Raw genomic sequence first — 23,401 nt, 5'->3', positions numbered from 1 at the left:
CTGAAAGCCATCTCCCTGCCCTTGCCTGCATTGACCTGATCACCCACCCAATCAATATCATCCCTATGGCCCGCTGCAATTCTCCCCCTTAAACAGACACATTCTGGCTGTTCAAGGTCATCAATGCCATTGTTCAGTCTATTGTTCTATGTGGCATTCCTCGCCAGTAAGTATTGAAAGGCAGTGCAACTCTCTTAAAGACACCAGCCCTACACTTTGAAGACAAAAAGGGAAAATTTGAGCCATATATGTTTTCCATAGAATCAATTCTGAAAGTTCAGTGTAGTTTAGGAAATATCAGTATAGCCACTTGTCTTACTGTACTAAATAGTAACAGTACTGTCTGCTTCCCAAAGGCATGGGAGAGGGTAGGCACATTACTAACTGAGGGGAAATTTCCTGCATCAGTTAGTCGCTCCCACTGATATACAGTGGGAGATTGTCTCTTTTGTTAAAGGCACTCTAGGTATAGTTAATTTGGGAGTATTGACACACGTAAATCCGATAGAGGCTTGAAGAACAGATTTCTCTTTAGAGGTGACAGTGTGGTGCTGGAAAGGCATAGCAGGTCAGGCAGCAGGAGAATCCGAGGAGCAGGAGAATCAGATTTCTCTTTAGAGGTGACGTGCAATTGAGCTGTAAAAACAAAAGTGATGGTGAGTCATATTGCAAACCTGTAGAGTTGCTTTTAAGGACGTGCAGTTATGCAGAAAACTGCACAAAATAAATTATTTGACCAAGTGTTCATTTTTTTATTCCCACATAACAGATTGGAGTAATCACCCCATAACAGATGTTACATTAATAGGCTGATAATTTCTGAGTTTATCTCTCCTACCCTCCTTAAATAATGAAGCGCATTGGCACTTTTCCAATTCAATGGGACAATTCCAGGATCAAGAGTTTTGGCGGAACACTAGCCTCCTACATAGAGGAAGAAAATTGATCCAAGCATCTCTGGGATCAGTGAGTTCCTTCTTGAATTACATTCAATGTTTTATTTGACAAGTTACAAGGAGTATTTTCAATACACTAAAATAGGTCACTGTATACATCCTGTTTTAGGTAAGTTACTGTGGATTTGGATGTTCCTGATCCACCAGGACCTGTTCAACTTGAGTGTTGGGAATGTGCTGAGTTGGGTAAACAATGGTGACTGTTAATAACTGGGCTGCAATCTTTGGTTGGGTGGCTGGCAATCTGAGCAGTTATGGAGGAATATTTTAGTGTACTGTGAGAATTAAAGAAGTTCATATTACAATAAACTCGACTGAAAATGTTATCACATAACAAATATGTATGTATTCCATAATATATTGGCACAGAATTTCCAACAGCAGGGCATCTCACAAGTGCTCCATTGCTTAGCTTTCCTTCTTCATCTTTCAAATCAAAGGTTTTCTGCCCTGTACGTTGTTGGAAGTATGGGCTGGTATTGAGGGAAACGGGCATCCAGATCAACATTGCATCAGATTTAAGAATAGAGAAAAAAATTAAAGGAACAATCTAGAGGGAAATACAATCTGTATTGTTGGACTTTTGAATGATGTTGAGTCCAGTGATATAGCAAGCCATGTAACTAGGGAAGTAGAGACAACTTTAAACTAAATAATACTGACAAATTTAACAATATTGTGCTCAGGACTATTATTTAGGTGAGTTTTCTTAGGCCTTATTTCAATCTCCTGCCAACTGAAATACATTGAAAACCTCTGTCTGTTGTCTGTAAATGTGGTTTCCACAGATGTTACATTACTGGATTAGTGGGAGATTCACATTACACCTTTTGCAGCTTGACTTCATACACATTTGAAATTTCCAAAGATACAGCTAGATAAAACATGACCAGATACAAATGTTTAACCACCTTTATTTTACAGACATCAAGTGAATGTACAGAGTAAGAGTCGTAATCAAATCTTTTTTTGGTTCAATGAACCACAGAACTCCCCTTGAGGACCAGTAAAATAATACAGTATATACATCACTAATGTTTTCTGGCCAGCCACCAAATTCTGAATGATAATGAGCCTGATATAAGCAACTTTCTCTTCACAAAACTTGCCCTTCTGCTCAGATTTAGCTGGTTGGACTGTTGCTTCTTTCACTGTCTGTATTCCTAGCCAATGGCAAGCTGGTTCACTGACTTCTTCCCCATTCAGTGATTCACTAACTTGTCTGCCAATAAAATTAGTTACCATTCTGCCCTCTTAGGTTTCACTTTTAAATTTACTGCCAGCCAATTACATTTGTAAATTATGGAGGGAGTGGGAAGGGTAGTGCAGCAAAAAAACAGGAAAATAAGTTTAGTGCCAAATTTTCAACTTGGGGGCTGTTTATTCTGATTTTCATGTGTTGGTCATGGCTAATGATTTATCCAATCCACGGGGAATCTGGTTAGTAGATTCAAAAAAGTGGTATTTAATGATTAAGTGGTCAGGCAAGAGCCAAGGCACTATTTTTCTGAAATGACTTCCTAAGTCTCATTTACTATGGTTGATAAAGGTTGGGAGGCTGACAGTAAAATTCAAAGGCCTCTTCAGCTACCAACTGGAAATGCCAGCATTCTTGCTTCACCTTCAAAAGCTGTGTATTTTGAGACTTGAAAAAAAATATGGTTTTGTTTGACATAATTTTGTTTCCTTGCTGTATTGCTTCTAAAATCAGTGCCTGCTTCTGTACTGATTCACTTTGTACATTGGCACATTCTAATTCAAAGTGCTGTTGGTAAAACCAGAATGTTGCCTAGCTGTATCATATCCTCCCAAAAGATATCAGGCTGTCTATAAGCACAACGATCTGTTACAGCTAGGCTTCGATTCAATTTAAATAAGGGCTAATCACTGAAATCAATTTGTCCTGCTGCGCCATGTCACCCCCCTCCCTTTGCCATTTTCCACATATAAAGTAACCTCAAGCCCAACATTTGTTACTCAGAGTACTTGGGAGCATCCTGAATTAACCACCCTGCAATGAGACCTGATGTTCAGTTTGAAAGAATCTGTGAGCCACAATTTTCCACAAGTTGGCTCTTTGACTTCAATGCAGAGAACTTCAGCAGTTGCCCAATTTAAAAATAAACCGTTCCCTTTAAATGCTTAAATCTAATTTTAAACCACTGCAAAATTGCTTTGAATTAAACACATTTAAACATAAAGCATTCCCAAAATGTGAACACTGATAATAATCACAAATTCCAAAACATGAATACCCATAATACTAATTTCCTGAAAAGCAGGTACATTTTTGTTTTCATTCTTACACACTCATTGTAGTCAACAGTAACAGCAAAAACATACAAATTTCATAACAGAAGTGCAGCAAATATTTGAATGAGTACCAGTAATAACATATACATTATTTTTGAAATATTGTTCAAGAAATGTCATTTCTTGCATAATCTATTGTAGATTCTGCACTTTGACGGATCACTTTGAATCTACTTGCTCCCAAGGCAATTGCAGTTATAGCAATTATAACTTCAATCAATATGACCAGCTGAAAATATTTCATTAATTTGATATTAATACATTTTTCCAGTGTTTTAATTTTCTTTTTCCCTTTTTGCAGATATGTAATTTTCATGCTGTTAAATTCATTTCCTATTATCATAGTGAATGAAGGACTCGAGACTTATAAGATGTCACTCAGCCATGTTTTCTGAATTTCTCCCTTTTCAAATTCACCTATCTTAAACGTTTGAACATGTAGAATTACCACATAACATGGAATGTAATTGTAATGCTACAGAATTATTTCTGAGAGAAATTTCATAATTTTACAATTTTGACACTCTTAAAGTAAAGTACACTCTTAATGTGTGTTGTCGTCTAGAATTCTACACTTAGCAAACCACTAAAAGAGTTGCATTTACACCCATTGTAGAAGTCAGATCTGCCTTGGTGAAAAGAAGGCTTAGAAGTTTCTTTAATAGAGAAATTCAAAGTCATGAAGGGACAGAGTAAATATCAAGAAATTATTTCCACTTGTGAAAAGATTGAGAACAAGACAGCAGAAATTTAAAATAACTGGTAAAAGAAGCAAAAGTGAAATGAGGAATGACTTTTCACATAGTGCATATTTATGTCCTATCTGAAAGTGTGGTAGAGATAGATCCTATTGAAGCATTCAAAAGGGAATTAAACTTTAATCTGAAAAGGAAGAATGTGCAATCTTATGGCAGAAGGCTGGAGAATGGTACAAAGTGAATTGCTCATTTGGAGAGCTAGTGTAGATTCATTAGGTTGAATGGCCTCCTTCTGTCCTGTAACAATTCTGCTTTTCAGTGATATAGCACCTTTCTCCACTACTCAACCTCCCAAAGTTCATTACAGTGAATTAAGTGCTTTTTGAAATTTCAACCCTGTTGTAATGTAGGAAACTCAGACACCAACTGGCAAGCTCCCATAAATAGCGATGTGGTAATGACCAAATAATCTGATTCTGTGGAGTTAATTGAGGAATTGATAATGACCAGTGTCCTGGGGGTTACTCCCTGCTTTTCTTTGAAATAGTGTCATCAGATGTTTGTTATTCATCTGAGAGGGCAGATCTGAAAATTGGCACCTCCAATAGTGCAACACTCCCTCTGTATTCCTCTGAATTGTCACTTTGAATTTTGTGCTGTCATTTCTTAATGCTGTCGAAAGTCATACATTGGAACCTTGAACAAAAGGCTGGCCAAGGAGGCATCTCTAGTCATTGTCACTCACTGACCCGTCATTGTCTTACCAATTGAAATCCAGGTGGTCAAAGAGTAACTGCCTGTCTAAGATCAAGACACAGTAGCAGTTTCTGGGTTGTTGTTTAGTGTTCCTCATAGGCCCCATACAGCTGTAGAGACACCTGCAACAGTTAAGCAAGTAACCCAGAAAACTTGAACTTTACTTGATCTTCTCATCTACAGGAGATCATGGAATAGTGATAGTGATTAGAGTAATCCAGAGTTCCAGTTTAATGCTGTGATGGAGATGAATTCCATTAACTAAATCTGAATTGAAAACTCAGAAATGGTGAGAAACTATCATGAAACTTACATTGATTGTCATAAAATCCCATCTAGTTTAGTAATACTGTTTAGGGAAGAAAATCTAAACCAAACCGACAGCACTGATATTGACTCTTAACAATAAGACCATAAGACGTAGGAACAAAACTATGGCATTTAGCCCATCATGTCCACTCTGCTTTACAATTAGATCATGGCTGATCTGATAATCCTCAACTAACGCTCTCCTGTTCTATCCCTGTAACCCTTGATTCCCTTACTGATTAAAAATTTGTCCATCTCAGTCTTGAAATACTTAACAACCCAGCCTCCACAGTCCTCTGCGTTAAAGAAATGAAATAGCAAGCCATTCAGTACAAGAATAACTACGGATAGGCAACAAATGTCGGTTTTGCCAGTGCATACCATGATACCACTCCATGATATTCTTGGCCTTGACACCAGGGAGACAATACACCATTATAGAATCACATACCACAAAAATGCCTATCACTATTGCTCTTCTAATCTTTCTACTTCCCCTTCTGTACAGCTATTCACCTGTGATGCCACAAAGCAGCCTCTGGCTGCACTCAGCTTCTGAACCATCTTCACCAAAATCCAAAATGAAAAAAAAACCACAATTAGTAAGCAAGGTGAGTTCAGGGGCTTCCACACTGCCTGCCTGGATTACCAGATAGTCAACTATTCCCTCTCTGTCTGTCCACCCTGTGCCAGTGTGTGGCCACAACCCTAAAAATGCCATCCATGTAGTTCTCTGCCTCATGGATGCAGAATACTGACTCCAACTGCTGCTCAAATTCTGAAACCTGGAGCACCAACTTGCGCAGCCAGTTCCATTTCCTGCTGATGTGTTCTTATAGAACTCATGGTGCATTCATGACTTCCCTCATTCTGCAGGACACACATTCCAGTTGGCCAGTCTGTCCTTTTAAAATCCAGAGATGGAAACTTTGTAGCCCAGGAGAATTGTCATTCTTTAGTGCCACTGTTTGCTTCAATACTGCTAATTCGCTCACATTAATTTTAATGTGCTCCTCCCTGAATTAATAATATGTTTCGTGGAATGCTGGTTTATTGTACTCTTCTTCTACCATAAATCTTAATATGAATTTTTAACAAACCTACCATTTTCTTATTCTCAACATGGCCAGTTTTTAAGGGGCCCACATTGCTCTTAAACACCCTTTTAAACATGATAGTAGAAGTATTTTGTGTTGACTCTGTAATCCTTTGCAAATTTACTTTTTTGGTCTTTTCCTTTGTCATTCTATTGTTCTTTGTATCTCTCCAATTCACTAGGATATGTGCTAATTTTTGCCTTCTTGCATTATTTAGTGGTGTCTCTGACCTCTTTAATTGTCAGCAGCTTTTTTTTGGCAATTAGGCTGTTAGAATCATAGAATCCCTGGAGTGTGGAAAGAAGCCATTCAGCCCATTGAATCTGCACCGACCCTCCGAAGAACATCCAACCTAGATCCAGTCCCTACTCTCCTCCCTTAACTCTGCATTTCCTTTGGGTAATCCACCTAACCTACACATTCCCAGATACTATGGACAGTTTAACACCTAGACCTAACCTGCACTCTTCGAACTCTTGCCTCTTAGGAATATAAGTTGATGTTGTATTACATTAAATTATTTTTTTGAACACCGCCCACTGATCTTCTGTAACAAATTTTCCTAGTTGACTGTGAACAGTTTCTGTCACATCCTGTTGAAATCAGCCATACCTCATCTAGAACCTTAGTAAGGGGTTCAATTTCTTTCCTTTTCAAGCACAACAATGAATTCAATCATATTAAAATTGCTATTCAATAAAAGTTCACACATCATTCGGCTGTTAACTAAATCTGGCTCACTGCTCATTAAATTGATTACGGTCTGCCCATTGTTGGTTTAGGACATGTTGCTGCTGATAATAATGGATTAATATAAAAGCAGTTACTTAACATCCCTGAATCAGGCACGATGGTTGCAGAAAGAACTGCACAAACTTTTGAAACAAGGATTCGGGAACTGAAATCAATGTGAATAGTCACTACTGTATCCTAAACAAGTGGGAAAAAATCTCAACTGTTTAGACTGCAAAGTCAAATCTGTATTTTAATGTTATTGCATTCAAGAATTCGTCAGCTGTATTTGCATCTAAAGGCTCAACACTGAAGAGAGATCTAACTTTAAATGATCTCTGCTTGTGATAATTGTAATAAATTATAGGGCATTGTTATTGCAGTCTAAACAGTATGAGACCACTGTCCAAATGTTTGCTGTTTATTGAGGAGTTTTCTGCATCATTCTAAAGGACCACCACTTTTCATTTGTCATTCTAATACTGAAAGTTTGTGTAGCAGAACATGACCACAAAATATTTGAATTATATAGTTGTAAATCCAGATTTTGAAGCTTGAATTTAAAATGGACCAGCATTCAAACACTAACACCGCACTATCAGCAATTTAAATAAATACAACAGATGATGGAACTGATCAGTCAGACTGAAACACGAGAAATCTGAATACAATAATTAAGCACATTAATTGCTTCCAGGCTTTGAGAACCCAATCTCAGAACTAAATGGGGATCGCAAGCCTGCTCTTCCCAGGAGCCAGACATGGAAAGGTACTTACCTGGAGGTCACTTTATAGTTGATTATCTGAATTTTCTGCTGATTAATTCTGAGGTCCCATCAGAAGGTGGGAAGATCTGGAGCTTCAGTAGCCCCACTGATAGAGATGGGTGTACTGAGGCAGGCACAAGATCATGAAGGTGCCTCAACGGTTTCCTTGGAGCCATTAAAACAACTTATTTAGGAAGGGGCTGTTGTTATGTGAACTTAATTGGAGGAGAAACATCTTTGGAGGACGAGAACTTTTGGTTCTCATGTCCCCCTTGACTGCCACAAGGAGGCTGCCTGCACCAGCATGAAGCAAGGCCACTGGCAAAATGGCAGTGTCCTCTGCATTGCCCTTAATTAACATTTTAACTTGGTTCCTGCCTTAATTCAATAAGCAGCTGGTCTAGGTCCCTATCTTGCTCCTGCAAAAGCAGCAGGAATAGTTCACGGAACTGTCCTTACATGATTCCCACTGTTTCCCTTGCCCACTTAATTTTGCCACACTCTGGACAAGAAAATTTAGCTTATTAGAAACTCAAGTTTGAATTGGAAGAATGATGATGAGGACTATCATAATGTGCTAAGTTAACTCTTGAATGCTGAAAAATTAATTCTCTATCCCAACAGAATTAGGCATTACAGTAAATTTTGAAAAAAACTGCCTAAATACATGCTTAATCAAAAAGCTTGAAGACTGTTTGCAAAGGGAAATATACATTTCAAGCAGCCTATTTACTCGAAAGTAACTTTGTTGGGCAATAGTTCCAACTTTTGTAATGCATCATGGGAAGTGGGTATCATTGGTTGGACCAGCATTCATTGTCCATGTCTCATTGCCTTGGGAAGAAGACGGTGAGCTGCTTTCTTGGACTGCTGCAGTTGGTGGGGTGTAGGGACACCCACTGTCATTGACAATGCACTGTGTTTGCACTGGAGGGATGCAAAAGAGAATCCCCAACGCATTGTCTGGATTGGAGCATTTTAACTATGAACAGATGTTTTCTTTAGAGAAAGCTGAGAGGGGGGGACCTGAATGAGGTGCATATAAAGGACATCAAGAGGATGGATAGGAAGCAGCTGTTCCCCTTAGTTGAAGAATCGATAACGAGAGGGTGTAATTTTAAGATGAAGTGCAGGAGGTTTAGAGGGGATTTGAGGAAACATTATTTCACCCAGTGGCTGCTGGGAATCTGAAATACACTTTCTGGGAGGGTAGGAGAGGCAGGAAAACACATAACCTTTAAAAGGTATGTAGATGGTCATTTGAAATATCATGAAGATCAAGACTCTGAACCAACTTCTGGAAAGTGGGACCAGTATAGGTAGATTGATGCAGACTTGATGGGCTAAAGGGCCTCTTCTGTGCAGACTCTGTAATTCTTGAGAGAGCCAATAGGAAGGGAGTTCCAGGATTTTGACTTAGCGACAGTAAAGGAATGGCAAAGTGGTTCCAAGTCAGATTTGTTACGTGGCTTGGAGGAGAATTTACAGTTGGTGATGTTTTTATACATCTGCTGCCTTTGTTCTTGATGGGAGAGGTTTGCAGATTTAGAAGGTGATGTTGAACCACTAGTGTTTTAGTGGTGAAGGGAATCAGTATTGAAAGTGGTGGATGGTGTGCTAATCAAGCAGTTGTTTTGTCCTGGATAGTGTCATGTCTCTTCAACGTTATTGGAATTGATCAGTGAATTTGATTATTTGCGACACATTTCATAGCACAGGTGATAACATTTTCTCCTTATTGCTTTGCCATATTTAACTCATTTCAGTTGGAAATCCCCCAGCGCGTGAATCAATAGGCCCAGTATTTGAGGATAAAATCTATAGAAACACTCTACTGTAAAGAAAGTTACATTGCCAGTGATACAATTCTCAGATAAAAGATGTTAAACTAAAACCTCATTTGGCTGATTCACTTAGATGATAAGAATTCATGGCAGTATTTGACAAGGTAGATCTGGAAAGAATTTTCTTTTTGTGGGTGAGTTCAGAACTAGATGTTAATTGTTAATTCAGTGTACTGAAAAATTATTTTAATTTACTTATTCATAGTTTCTCCTCATTTTCTTTTCCTCATTTTCATGGAGACATAGGTTACATGGAATATGGTTGCATAGAAGCTAGTTTCCCTCTGGTGTCTGATCCAAATGGACACATTCCATGTATGAGCTAGACTGTGAATGTCGGCTGGTTATCCAAGCCCAACCCTGACATCCGTAAGAAGGCGCATGGATCAAAAAGGCAAATTGTAGCGTCTGGATTGCCCTGTCTACTGAAACTAGCTAACTCAGCATTGTTCAAGAATCAAATGTGGAACCTATCACCAAACCTTGTGAAATGCCTTTACAAATTTAACCACTGAAGAAATGGCATAAAACCACAGCATTGGATGTCCCTGAGAGTTGTCATAACATAAGACTTGTCAGTCACTCTTGCCACTGCAGACAAAGGAAAACTATGCAAGCACCGTTTGTAGTCCCCCTCATTAGACAGAAGCAAAGGTCACAATGAAGCAAGCATGCAATGATTTCTGAAGTAGCTACAACATCAATGTGAATACAGAAAGATTTTGATTGAAAAATATTGAAGTGGTGCAGAATTATTTTGCAATAGAATCAATACATGAAAACCTTAGTATTTCCCATTCCCTGCCCGTTAATTTGCTTGGCAAAGTCAGCACAAGTATCTTGCAATTATGCAGTGTCTTTTATTTTGTAAAGCATCCCAAGGCACATTATAGATTCATGAAGAAAAAGCTCAGACACTGAGCCACATTGAAGAGGTATTGGGACAAATGCATGAAGCTTTTTCAAAAGAGGCAGCATTTAAGGACTGACCTAAAGGAGAGGTAAAAAATGAGAGATTTAGCAAGGTGATTGCAGAGCTTATTCATAAAGCTTCAGTAGGTGTGGGGCACAGACAATAATAAAAAGGTGAGCATTATGCAATAGGCCAAAATTGGGGAACTTTGAATTAATAGGGCATTATAGGGCCAGTGGAGGTTATGGAGATGGGGAGGGTCAAGACCAGAGAAATATGAAAACAAAGATTATTATTTTAAAATTGAAATTTTTACCTGAATGGGAGCCAGTGCAGACAGTGAACATGGATTTAGTGGACAAATGGGATTTTGTGTTTCTTAGAATACAACAGTGTTTTCCACAAACTCAAGTTTAAGGATGGAGAGAGGGAGCTGGTCTGAACTGCATTCAAATAGACATATCTGAAGATAATAGAGACATGAATAATGATGAATGAATAATCACCAAAGATGAGCTCAGGTAGGGACGGGTACAGGCAATGATGCCTCAGTTAATTGCTTGAGAAAGGTTAGGCCACATTTGGAGTACTGTGTGCAGTTCTGGTCGCCTCACTTTAGGAAAGATGTGGAAGCTTTGGAGAGGGTGCAGAGAAGATTTACCAGGATGTTGCCTGGAATGGAGAATAGGTCGTACGAGGATAGGTTGAGAGTTCTCGGCCTTTTCTCATTGGAACGGCGAAGGATGAGGGGTGACTTGATAGAGGTTTATAAGATGATCAGAGGAATAGATAGAGTAGACAGTCAGAAACTTTTCCCCCGGGTACAACAGAGTGTTACAAGGGGACATAAATTTAAGGTGAAGGGTGGAAGGTATAGGGGAGATGTCAGGGGTGGGTTCTTTACCCAGAGAGTGGTGGGGGCATGGAATGCGCTGCCCGTGGGAGTGGTAGAGTCAGAATCATTGGCGACCTTTAAGCGGCATTTGGATAGGTACATGGATGGGTGCTTAATCTAGGATAGAAGTTCGGCACAACATCGTGGGCCGAAGGGCCTGTTCTGTGCTGTATTGTTCTATGTTCTATGTTCTAAAGGGATGGAGTTCATGACATATGAATGGAAGTCTTTACAGGGAGAGACAATCTTTCTTAAGGAGTTGAGAAGGTTGAGTTTTAACCTTTGTAATTTGGCAGAGCCACTTACTTTAAACAGGCTCCTGCTCATTAAATTTTAGTTTGAAGTAGGCAGTGACAGGATGGAAACCAAACCTGTCACCTCCATGTGTCTGAGGTAACTATCAAACAGGGGTGATGGTGAGGCTGACAGGCTAGAATACATGCCTCCTTTTACTGGGACAATAATCCAATTGCAATGACCAATATCAGCCCCTCAAACCCTGACCATCTCCCAACCTATGTCTTCTTCATTCCCTCTAAACCACCTCTCCACAGTCACAAGGAAACCAAAATGGTAAAAAGGCAAAATAGACAGCACCTAACTTGAATGTGCACATTATTCAGAACAAGATAAATGAATTAACAATACAAATAAATGTTCATGGGTATCATCTGAAAACTATTACGGAGACAACAAGATCAAAGCTGGGAACTAAATATTCACAAACATATGACTTTTTGAAAGGATGGGAAGGAAGGAAAGGGTAGTGGGGTAACATTGTTAGTTCAAGTTAGTATAATTATGATAGCCAGAAATGATCTTGGATCAGGAGATGTAAAATCCATATCGGTAGAGATAAGAAATTTTTTAAAAAGTAGACACTGGTAGGAGTAGTCAATAACCCCCTAACAGTAGTGATACAGTAGAACAGAAAATAAATCAGAAAATACTGTTAAAAAAGCAGTATATTAATCATGGAAGATGTTAATTTTCATAAAGATTGGGATGTAATAAACTTGCAAGTAGTATCAAGACAGACAATAAGGGTTTCTTTAAATATCTAAAAGGAAGAGAGAGGTCAGAATTATCATAGGCCCATTACAAAATGAGGTAAGCTAAATAATAATGGGGAGCCAGAAAATGAGAGGAGTTGAACATATACTTTGCATCAGTCTTCACAAAGTTACTAAGTAATCAAGGGGCAAAAGGAGGAGAGGAAGTACATACAATAATTATCATTAAATGTGAGGTTATGCACTTTGGCAGGACTAGAGGAGCTGAATATTTTTAAAATGGAGAAAGGATGCACAAAGCTATAGAACAGAGGGATTGGAAGTCCTCATTCATGAATCACAAAAAGCTAGCATTGAAGTTCAGCAGGTCATAGCGAAGGCAAATGGAATGTTGACCTTCATTTCAAAGGGAATGGGGTATAAAGGTAGGGAGATCTTGCTAAAACTATACATGGCACTAGTCAGCTGCAATGCTGCGAACAGTTTTGGACACTCAGTTACAGAAAAGTGTAATGGCATTGGAGGCAGTCCAGAGAAGGTTCACACGGCTGATACCAGATTTGGATGGACTGTCTTATCAGGTGAGGTTGTGTAAATTGAACATGTGTACATGCTACATGCTACCTTACTGGAACACACAAGGTTTTTAGGAGACTTGACAAGCTCCAGTAGGCTGAAAGGCCTGCTTCTGCTCCTACGTCCTCTGGTCTCTTGGTCTGTAGGTCTCACACTTACTTATAGTTCCCATGTCCTCTCCAGGAGCTGCATATATCACCCGGTACCCACTATGGCACACATCAGAAGCCATATAAAAAAACTGGAAAGGCTTTGAAATAAACACGATAAATTAAACATCTAACAATTCAATAGAGCTGTCACTGAAAGAAAACTCTAGGTCCAATGAAACCAATTAAATACCATTCAGTGATTATTCAGTTGTAAAAGAAAGCAAATATCTACTCAGTAACCACATCAAAGATATATAAGACTTTATTAAGCTGTCACACAACCCCATGCTGAGATAGTTGTTGAAATTTAATAAAAACATTCCTAATGCATTCAATTATCAAAATAAACTTTCTGCTCCAAGCAATGAATCTTGAAGGGATAAAAGGAGGGGATTTTCCTCGTATGGGACATTATAGAACTAGAGACAACTGCGTTAAAAATTAGGAGTTGGCCATTTAAAACAAAGGTTAGGGAAATTGTTTCTTCAGAGGACAATGAAAAGGATATTAGAAGCAGGATCTTTAAATATTTTTAAGGCAGTGGTAGATATATTCTCATTAAACAAGGGGCTGTAAAGATATCGGGGAGGTGAGTATGCGGATTTGAAATTATAATCAGATCTTAGTGAATGCCGGATCAGGTTTGTGATATAAACGTTTAAACATATTTAAATATAAATATATTTAAATATATGTTTTATATTTATATTTAACTCAATGCAGACATTAAGATTTCTGCAAATCATTACACTGGAGTTCCAAGCACAGTTTTGAATGAAGATACATTGTTTTCCTACCTAATGCACCTTAACATCTGCAAAATATGAATCAATGGTCAATTTAATTTTGTAAGACAGAGCCCTACGAATAATCACTGCAGTAGAACACATCTAACTTATAACTGAGTATCTAACTAATGAAACTTGAAATATAGTTTTTTTTGTGCACTTCAATGCCAATGCCCTGTCAGTCAAAGAATTCCTGAAAGAGGCAGCCATTTTTTCTGGTTCTCCACAATGGACTTAGATTCCTCTATGGCTCAACACTCCTTTGATGCAATACTTTTCATAGGGACCCCATTCCATAAAAATTGCATTGGGGTTTGAATTGCCCAGCCTCACATTGGAGCTGGCAAGGGTGTGAGTGCTGTATGTGGGCGGCAGCCTACATTTTTATCCTGTTTCCGGGAAAATTGCCACAAATTCACCAAAGGTCCTCAGACAGCACCTTCCAAAGTCACAACCACTTCCATCTAGAAGGACAAGGGCAGCAGGTCCATCGAAAACCACCACTTCCAGGTTCCCCTCCAAGCCACTCACCATGCTGACTTGGAAATATGACACTGTTCCTTCACTGTTGCTGGGTTAAAATCCTGGAATCCCCTCCCTAATGGCATTGTGGGTCAACCCCTAGCGGTTCATGGAGGCAGCTCACCACCACCTTCTCAAGGGCAACTCGGGACAGGCCTCAAATGCTGACCAGCCAGCGACACCCACATCCCACAAAACTGAATTTTTAAAAAGTGGGAATGAGGTGAGAACCCAGGAATCAGGTCCTGCTCACCATTTTCAGAGCACTCTCAAGTCAGCCTGACTTAGGGATATCCTGGGCCACTGCCTCCAGTAATCCAAGTATATAGATGGAGAAAATTTCTGTTCTTCCAGTATCGATTGTTGGACAGTTTGACAGTTTAAAGACACCATCAGGTGCCCTGGTTTCCTCCCACAGTCCAAAGATGTGCAGGTTAGGTGATTTGGCTATGCTAAATTGCTGATAGTGTTCAGGATGTGTAGGTTAGGTGCATTAATCAGGGGAAATGTAAAATAATAGGGTTGGGGAATTGAGTTTGGGGGGATACTCTTCAAAGGGTCATTGTGGACTTGTTGGGCCAAATGGCCTGTTTCCACACTGTAGGGAATTTATGAACTCTATGAAGAGTTAAATATTGTCACTGTCTATATGGAAACTATGGATCATTTTATGAGGGACAGATTGTAGATGAGAAACAAGAGGGGGACTAAGAATAGATCAGTTATAGTATGCGAGCAAGTAGAGAAAATATCGCAGAGGATTCTTTTACTGTGGCTAGTCAGAAGGAAAATTGTGTCCAACTCAAGGGTAGTGGAGAGGAATTCTGTGGTCACAGAGAAGAGAAGAGGACAAGGAGGAAGGTTGGTTTAGCTTTGTCACAGTTACGCAGGATATCATTTGGGATGCTTCTCCTTACAGAGTTACTCACATCACCAAAACTCCCTCATTCTCAAAACTTCCCTCACACTCTAAACTATTCACTAATCTACTTTGGGCACTGTAGATGGATTCTAATCTCAAAGGCAACTAGGGATGCTGGCCAGCCAGCGAAACCCACATCCACCAGCAAATAAAAAAAAATGGTAATGAGGCCCAAATGTTGAAATGGCCCAAGCCTTGTGTTGGCTCTCCTGGAAGGGCTGGCTATTTGCTAGGTTGTTTTCCTACTCTGGGGTCAAAATTCTAACTTAGAATGCACTGTTACAGAAAGAATGAAAAATATTTCCTAGGTTTTCTTCTTTGTTTTCAATAATGTTGTGCATACATTTTCATCAATTAAAAATGTTGTATGTAGTTGACTGCAATGGTCAATTTGTTAACGGTGCTTCTTCATGAGGTAGAGAAGCCAATGAGGCTGGAATGTGTTCCAGATTTGATTGCTGATCTTAACTGATCTCAATCTGAGCAGCAATTGGCTACTACATAGAGCCTCAGCTGGGTAAGAAAAGGGATAATCAACCAGAGTTCTTGCCTTAGGTTGTATATGCAGCATTTGCACTCAATCAGATTCAGTTCTGGTGCCGTTATGAAGAGCCTGTTACCGAGGCTCATACTTGAGAAAGGGGCACGTGGGCAAGGTACTGGATAACTGCTATTACCTGTGAATCCAGCCTCACATGAGCCAAGACCTTCAGTAGAGAAGGGGAAAAAATGTACAGCGTGGATGTTGTCAGCATTCATTACAACAAAATTCAGCACTTTCATTGACTGGCAAATCATGCGTACTGAATGTTGTTAGCTTGACAGCTGCACCTGAATTTTCCTTGGTGGCACTCTTGGAGCTTGAGTGGTCAGTTTTATAGATTTGCGCCTGCATTTCACAGTAACCAAACCTACTCAACAGGATGAAGAAGTCCCTTCTGAATGCTTTTGTGAAGATTGCATAGAGAAATGGATTTGCACAAGAGTTGAGTGGATAAAACAATACCAGCAAAATTTTAGCATTAGTCACCGTAATGAAGGGTGACTTAAAAGCTGCTGAAATAGCAAAAAATGATATTGGAGCCATACACATGAAGTCTGTAAAGATTAGTATTGCCATCCGTTTAGCAATCTTTGTATCACTATTTTTAGAAACAAAGTCAGGGTTTTTCACAGCTAAATATATTTTGATATAGCAGATGCAAATTATAACAAAGGCAATAACATTCAATACCAATAGGAATACAACATAAGCCTGGGAGGCAGGAGTTTCTATATCCATGGGCAAACAGATGCTAACTTTCATGTAATTACTGATTCCTACAAGTGGTAGTGTCGCCACACTAAGAGAGAATAACCAGCCTCCGAACATAATCACTACAGCGTGCCTTAAACGGAGCTTCCTGTCCATTTGCATTGCATGTGTAATTGTGTGCCATCTTTCGAAGGTGATTACCATCAGTGTATACACAGAGAGCTCACTTGCAAAAACAGTAAAGAAGCCGGCACTGGCACACCCAGCTCCAGTCTGCCAGTCTATTGCGTAGTTGTAATATTGACTTCTGGTGCTCAAATCAACAGATGCAATAAGTAGCAAATAAAGACCCATACAGAGATCAGCAAAAGCAAGATTGCACATGAGGAAACGTGGGACCGTAAGCTTATTCTGACTAATCACCAAAACAATAAAAACAATAATGTTACCCAGAATAGCAAGGATGTTAATGAACCATATAAGAACTCTGAGAATGTTGTATCCCATTATATCTTCACATGGATTGAAGGCATCTGGTTCTGGAGTACAAGTGAGGTCTACCTTTGCATGGCAAAAGCCATAATCAAAAGATACTGCATTTTCATATATTTCTTCTAAGTCTTCATATTCATCATCAGGGTTATTTTCTGGAAAGTGTGAATAATTCTGTGAGGATGGATATTTCTTCATTCCTGCAGAAATATTCTGTAAACTCCTCTGTCCAATTTGTGATGGTGGTAGACTAAGATGAGAATAGTCATTCCTGAAACTATAAGCAGATAAAGAGATGACTGTTTTTTCGTACATTGATACAAAAGGTAAATCCACAGTCTAACAAGTTTTGTAGTCTCATATAGTCATGTTATTGTAGCATTTCAAAACACCAACTGATTTCAGTTTCCTTTATCTATCACATTGTAAAGACAAGGTTTTTACTTGTCTTATTTGTTAAAAGTTAACCTAAGGGATTGATAAATGATAATGCTATAAATAGAGTCAAATGATATTTAGATATTTACCAAAGGTGAAAATGACCACAAAACCTGGACACTACATTCAGCATCTGACAAGTCTTTCAGCTGTTGTGCCCATCATTTCCATTTAAAATGTTTGTATTAAAGAATGGCCACAACTAACAGCCACTACTGTGGAGAGGGATTTCCCTGAATGGTCAGTCTGCAGATGAAGTGGTAACCAAGTATCCTCTGTAAATGGCCCCAAAGTCATAACACAGCAGGAAGGCATTAATTTCCTGGACACTTCAGCATTCAAATTGACACAAGACAACAGGCATAAGTTAACTATTAATGCATTAAAAAAACAACTGACACACACTTCTATATACAAAAAGCCATCATGCTAAGCACAAGTTCCAATGCACTGGTAATGTCATAGCTAAATGGTTCAATATTTGTCGGCTGCACAGTCTCTGCACCTCAAGTAATGTGAGATGCTTTGAGTGTGATAATACAAGAATGCAATCCTTAATGAAATAGAACTGTTTAGTATTATAATGTCCAATTGACACAGTGCTGACTGCATCAGCAACTACTATATTTTCCCTGTATACTAACTTCTGAACTTCTGCAGTCTCAAAAGTTGTTTTTCATTTACAAGGAATTAATTATCTCTCTTTTCCTGGTTTCCAGTTCATGGAGTATTCTGTTGTTGAAAGATTTAAAACAACTCCCTTCTGCAGCCCCTCACTCCACTTTGCAGTCCCTCTCCTTTTTACAGATCCTCATTCCATTTTGCATACTTCTCACATCACTTTGCAGCTCCCCCTTTCACTTTATACCCTTCTTCCTTTCTTTGCAGTCCCTCCCTGGCCCCCCTTCACAGTCATCCTCTCACTTTTTCAAATAATATGCATTAGCCACAGAAAAGCATTCTCTATTCACCCAACATGACACTGCCTTTTTCTTAAAAATTACACTTTTAAATCTCTTCTGAGCATTTAGAACTAATGCTGAACTACTGTGTACTCAAGTAAAACTCAACTGTCTATTCAAATTAATTTTATTTTAGAGGATCACATAGTATTAAGTGATTAGGAAGGTCAAATGGCCCATTATAATTCATGCCACCCCAGAAAATTTCTACACTCACCAATTCTTCTAAATATTGGGAAGGCAGAAACTTTTCTGATCCCAAGTGAGCTTTCAGCAACATAGCCATGTTATCAAGACGACCTATTCCTAGCTCAGTAATTCTATTCCACCCCACCTTAGCTCACCTATCACTGGAACCCTTAACCATGCCTTTCTTACCTACATTCTTTAACATTCCAATACTCTTCTGCTAGGCCTCCCAAACTCCATGTTCCATAAACTTGAACTGATTCTAAACTCCACTGCCTGTATGCTATCTTATACTAAATGCTGTTCTCACTGACCCACATTGGTTCCCAGTCCTGCACTGTCTCAATTTTAAAAGCCTCAAGTTTGTTTTCAACACTTCCTTGTCGTTGCCTCTACCTATTTCACTCACTTCATTTTGTTTTTTTATTTCAAAAATATATTTTATTTAAAAACGTCTGTGTATATATACATTGTCACAAAAGCAGTTTGGTTCTGTCAGTTGCATATCAAGTAAATAAACAAAACATTGGACTTTGACTCTATCCAAAAAACTAAAGACCTCTCTTCCACATACAATACTAATATTTACATATATTTGAGGCACTAGGAGGGTCCAATAACTGAACAGACTCTCATTTTTCTTCAGCAAGAAGACCTCACACAGTGGTCTTTCCCCACTGCGCCTTGGTGGCGGCTGCCCCAAGTTTTACTGCATCCTTCAGTAGGTAGTCCTGGACCTTGGAATGTGCCAGTCAGGGTCAACTCTTTGCTCTGGAAGGCCAACAAGTTTTGGGCAGACCAACGAGCCCATTCACACCTATAGTGCACTGAGAAGACCACTTCTTCTAAGTATAGCCTCCTGTATATCTTTGTTTTAAGCATTTACAATTGGGTTACGTGGAATACCTTATTTAGGTCTATTCTCCAGCAGAGTTTGTTTTGTTGTTAGTAGTAGCCTATACAATTTGCATACTTGACCAGTAGTGGGTCATTTGATTTTCTAGAAGTATTCTTGTTATTATTATCTGTGGTATTTTGGCTATAGCCTAATGGATGCTTATAAAGCATAGAGGTGAAGGGAAGACCTAACTAAATATTCAACTAAATAAAAATTGCATATTCTGCAGCTGTCATATTTTTGAAATACTGTACACTGCTACACTAAGCTGATCCCAGATCTTACTGGTAGAATGCGAAGCATGTGTGATGAAGTTGACAGAGGCTGAAATGCGTTTTAGGATGTTTCTGATCCTACACAGAAAACTTTTTGGAGAGCAAAAGTTGTTCAATTAGTTATTTTATGTTTAGGTGTTTAGAACCATACTTACTATATCTTATTCTGTTCATGGCTGGTGATAAAATCCTGATCTGCAGCTACATTTTCTGTTGCAAGTTCACATGACTTCGAAAAGTTGTATAAAAATATGGGCATGGAATTCTGTCTGAAGGGAAAGGAACAATCAACTGTATCCAAAACTGTTTTCTTTCCTCCCTGCCCTCTGCCTCACTGGAAGGCATCAAGTCTTTGGCAAAGGCCACATACCCTCATCCATCCTACATACACATATACCAGTCTTTAACATGTTTTGCAAGAAACCAGCAAATAACTTATCTCAATCCTATACTTGATCAAAATTCACTCACGGCACATTTAGCAAAAATTACGGTATAGTAATAAGGAGTAAGTAGTTGATCAATATTGTTTCCTTGATCCTGTTTTGGGCAGTGAATTTTAGTGTTCTACTATTTCTCTAACTGAGATCAGGGCACAGACAATAAAGGTGAATCTTGGTAAAATCTTGGTGTCAGTTATCTATCACTTAAAATCACAAGAGCTCTGTCAGCTGGTTAAGCACTATTTGTTTGACTTTAGTTTAAGAAGGATGAAATTTATTATGTTGCAGATTAAAACTGCAGAACTGGATAATGCTTATTGTCTACTGAATGATTTAACACTCTCATTGTTCTAAAGGAGGGAGCCAACAGGTAAAATTTGTTAAAAACAGTTTTGAAATTCAGCTCTCCTTGGTGATCAAGGAATGCTAATTGAACTGTAAGCCACATTCACAGCAGGACATCTTGATTATCTTTTACTTTACTGTCTTGAAGGTTTTAAATAGCATTTAATTGCTTCCTTGAGCGCTATAAAACAACTTCTGCTGTAAGTTGGTAATTATAGTTAGTAATTTGCACTAGGAAAAATTTGTGTTTTAAATAAATTTAAAGTTTTGGATATTTAAATAAAGATAAAATAGTTGGAAGCAGCTAACACAGAAGTCAAAAAGTAAGCTGCTTGATGAAACTGATAAGCTTTCCTTTGAGGAGTTGACTGATATAGTGAATGAAGGAAACACACTTTATTTAGGGTATATGAACATCCTGAAAGCCAATGACAATTTAAAACATGGTAAGTTATTGAAGAACATTAAGGAGATAATTTTAACCTAACATGTCTGTCAGAAATGATGGGATCTGGTCAGACACCCATTATAAAGGTGATGTTTTTTAGGGTATGTGATAGGTGGCTGACAGGTTCTCTTTATTTCCCAACAGCTTGGCTAGGTTAATAGTATCCCTAACACAGATATCTCTGTTGTGAATAGCATTTCACCATGGGGGTCAGTTAGTGCAGTTGGCTGGATAGTTGTTTGTGATGCAGAGAGAAACTAACAGTGCAGATTCAATTCATGTACTAGCTGAGCTCACCATGAAGGTCCCATTTTCTCAAGCTCACCCCTCGTCTGAAGTATGGTAATCCTCAGGTTAAACACACTACTAGTTGTTTCTCTCTAATATGGGAATGGGACTTTGGCAACTTTACCTTGCATTATGGGCCACTTCCTTTACTAAAAGAAATATTTGAAGAGCAGGAGAAAAGACTATAATACAGCAATGTTTGTCTCTTGACAAATGAATATTTTTGTACCAATATGGCATGGATTTAAAATTGCATAAAGGATTACTGATTTCATTCATATCCACTGTTGATTTGACAGTTTGCATTTCTCTGCATCTGCTTTACTCTGTACTCTGAAGAACAACTCATTTCTATTAATCACAACAGCTTTTTTAATTTGCTAATATGGAGCATAGGTTAGGAAAGAGACAGCATCACAAGAACTTACCCATTTGATTTTTTCCAATTTTTGAATGCACAGCAGTGACTGGGATATGTCAAATTTGCTTTCATCAAATTAGCAAACTTTTCCAGTGATGGGAACCTTTTCAGCGAGTATGTGAAACGTGCAGTAAGCTTATGAATAAATTCCAATCCATAAGATGGAAAGCGCTCAAGTGCTGTTGAGGAAACATCCCTGTAATAGAACAAAGTTTTGGACATTTTCTCTTTATTGATCAAATCCCAAAAAATCTATGTTAGAACTGCACAGGGGCAAAAATCATGTTGCCCCAGTCTCCAAGCTGCCTATGCAAATTCCCTTTTCCTTTACCTATGTTATTAATTATTGTTATTGCTGCGAATTTACCACTTATCTCTCCTGGTTTGAAATACACACTTCTTCCCTATACCTACAGTATGTTGAAATCAAGTGCTCAAGATTCCTAAGGTCCTCCTAATGCCTTCTGTCTTTCTTTATCCTATAACCCAGAAGTGTTAAATACTGTAGCTTAGTTTGACTAAAACAGCAGATTTTTCATCATTCTTATTTTTCTCAACATTGCTGGTGACTTACACTCTTGATCATGGCTACAGACCAAGTGCTGGAAAATAGGATTAGAATAGATGCATGTTTGGTGACAGGCATTGAGTCGATTGGTCAAAAAGCCCTTTTCTGAATCTATGATCATAGTCATTTATCCAGGTTTCTCAATAAAAAGAGAAATTCAATTGATATGTTACAATTGATAGACAGGTATTAGCAGTTAAGTTAATAAATGTAACATAGACCAGCAGTGTCAATCAGTCTTAAGTACTCAAAGACACTAAAATATCTTTATGGCCTCAAAAAGTCAGAATTGAGAGCAATTAACTTTTATCTGACATCATATCAGTCCAATGATCAAGTAAATAAGTGATAATCAAAAGCAATCTTGCACTTCAATCACATAAATAGCCATCTGGTCTCCTTTCCCACATTTGCTGAAGAGAGAAAATGGACCGTTCTTTTGATTCTTATAAATGGTGTGATGCTATTCATGGATAAATTCAGAATACCTGAAAAAGGTCGATTTCCAATCTATTAACTCGCTGAGTCAGAAACTCTGCTTCGCTGACTGTATATTGTTGATACATATTTACTGCCGGAACATAACCACTGACAGTAAATATAAGAATAGTAGCTCAGTCAACAGCCTGTTTCCCATTCCAATAGATCATGGTGGATCTGTAATTCAACTCTATTTACTCTGCAGATGCACCACGACTCTTGATACATACCTACCAAAATTCTATCAACCTCATAGCCAACTACTCCTGACTCTCACAATCACCACCTTCAGTCCTGGGAGTGTAGGTACACCCATAATGCTGTTAGGAAGGGGGTGCCATAATTTTTATTCAGTAAAACGGAATGACGATACAGTTCCAAATCAAGAGTTTTGGAGGAGAACTTGCAGGTGGTGTTCACTTGTATTTGCTGCCCTTGTCCTTCTAGATCGTAGTAGTGATGGGGTTGGATGTGCTGAACAGAGAAGGCTTAGTGAGTTGCTGAATTTCTGGATTTATGTTCTGGATTTTCTCTCTCCTTGCGTAGTCATTAATCCACACTATCTTAACCATGTAATGATTGTACTTGTTTAATGGATGTTGCCTAATGGCACTGTATATCACAGAAATAATTCATATGAGTTGGC

General features: G+C 38.6%; 1 protein-coding gene across 1 annotated transcript in view; it reads right to left on the bottom strand.

Moving 5' to 3' along the window:
- Positions 1 to 16,001: 16,001 nt before the first annotated feature.
- LOC140482657 (lutropin-choriogonadotropic hormone receptor-like) overlaps positions 16,002 to 23,401 on the bottom strand; it is a 111,449-nt gene continuing 104,049 nt past the window's right edge. Inside the window, exons 9-11 of the mRNA XM_072580160.1 lie at positions 21,715 to 21,903; positions 19,918 to 20,031; positions 16,002 to 17,277 (exon numbers count right to left, since the gene is read on the bottom strand). Coding sequence (XP_072436261.1) covers positions 16,002 to 17,277; positions 19,918 to 20,031; positions 21,715 to 21,903 — 1,579 coding nt within the window. The remainder of the gene's footprint in view (positions 17,278 to 19,917; positions 20,032 to 21,714; positions 21,904 to 23,401) is intronic.

The sequence above is a fragment of the Chiloscyllium punctatum genome, chromosome 11 (assembly GCF_047496795.1).
Source record: "Chiloscyllium punctatum isolate Juve2018m chromosome 11, sChiPun1.3, whole genome shotgun sequence".
In the NCBI taxonomy this organism is placed as follows: domain Eukaryota; kingdom Metazoa; phylum Chordata; class Chondrichthyes; order Orectolobiformes; family Hemiscylliidae; genus Chiloscyllium; species Chiloscyllium punctatum.
This window is presented reverse-complemented; position numbering and strand designations above follow the sequence as displayed.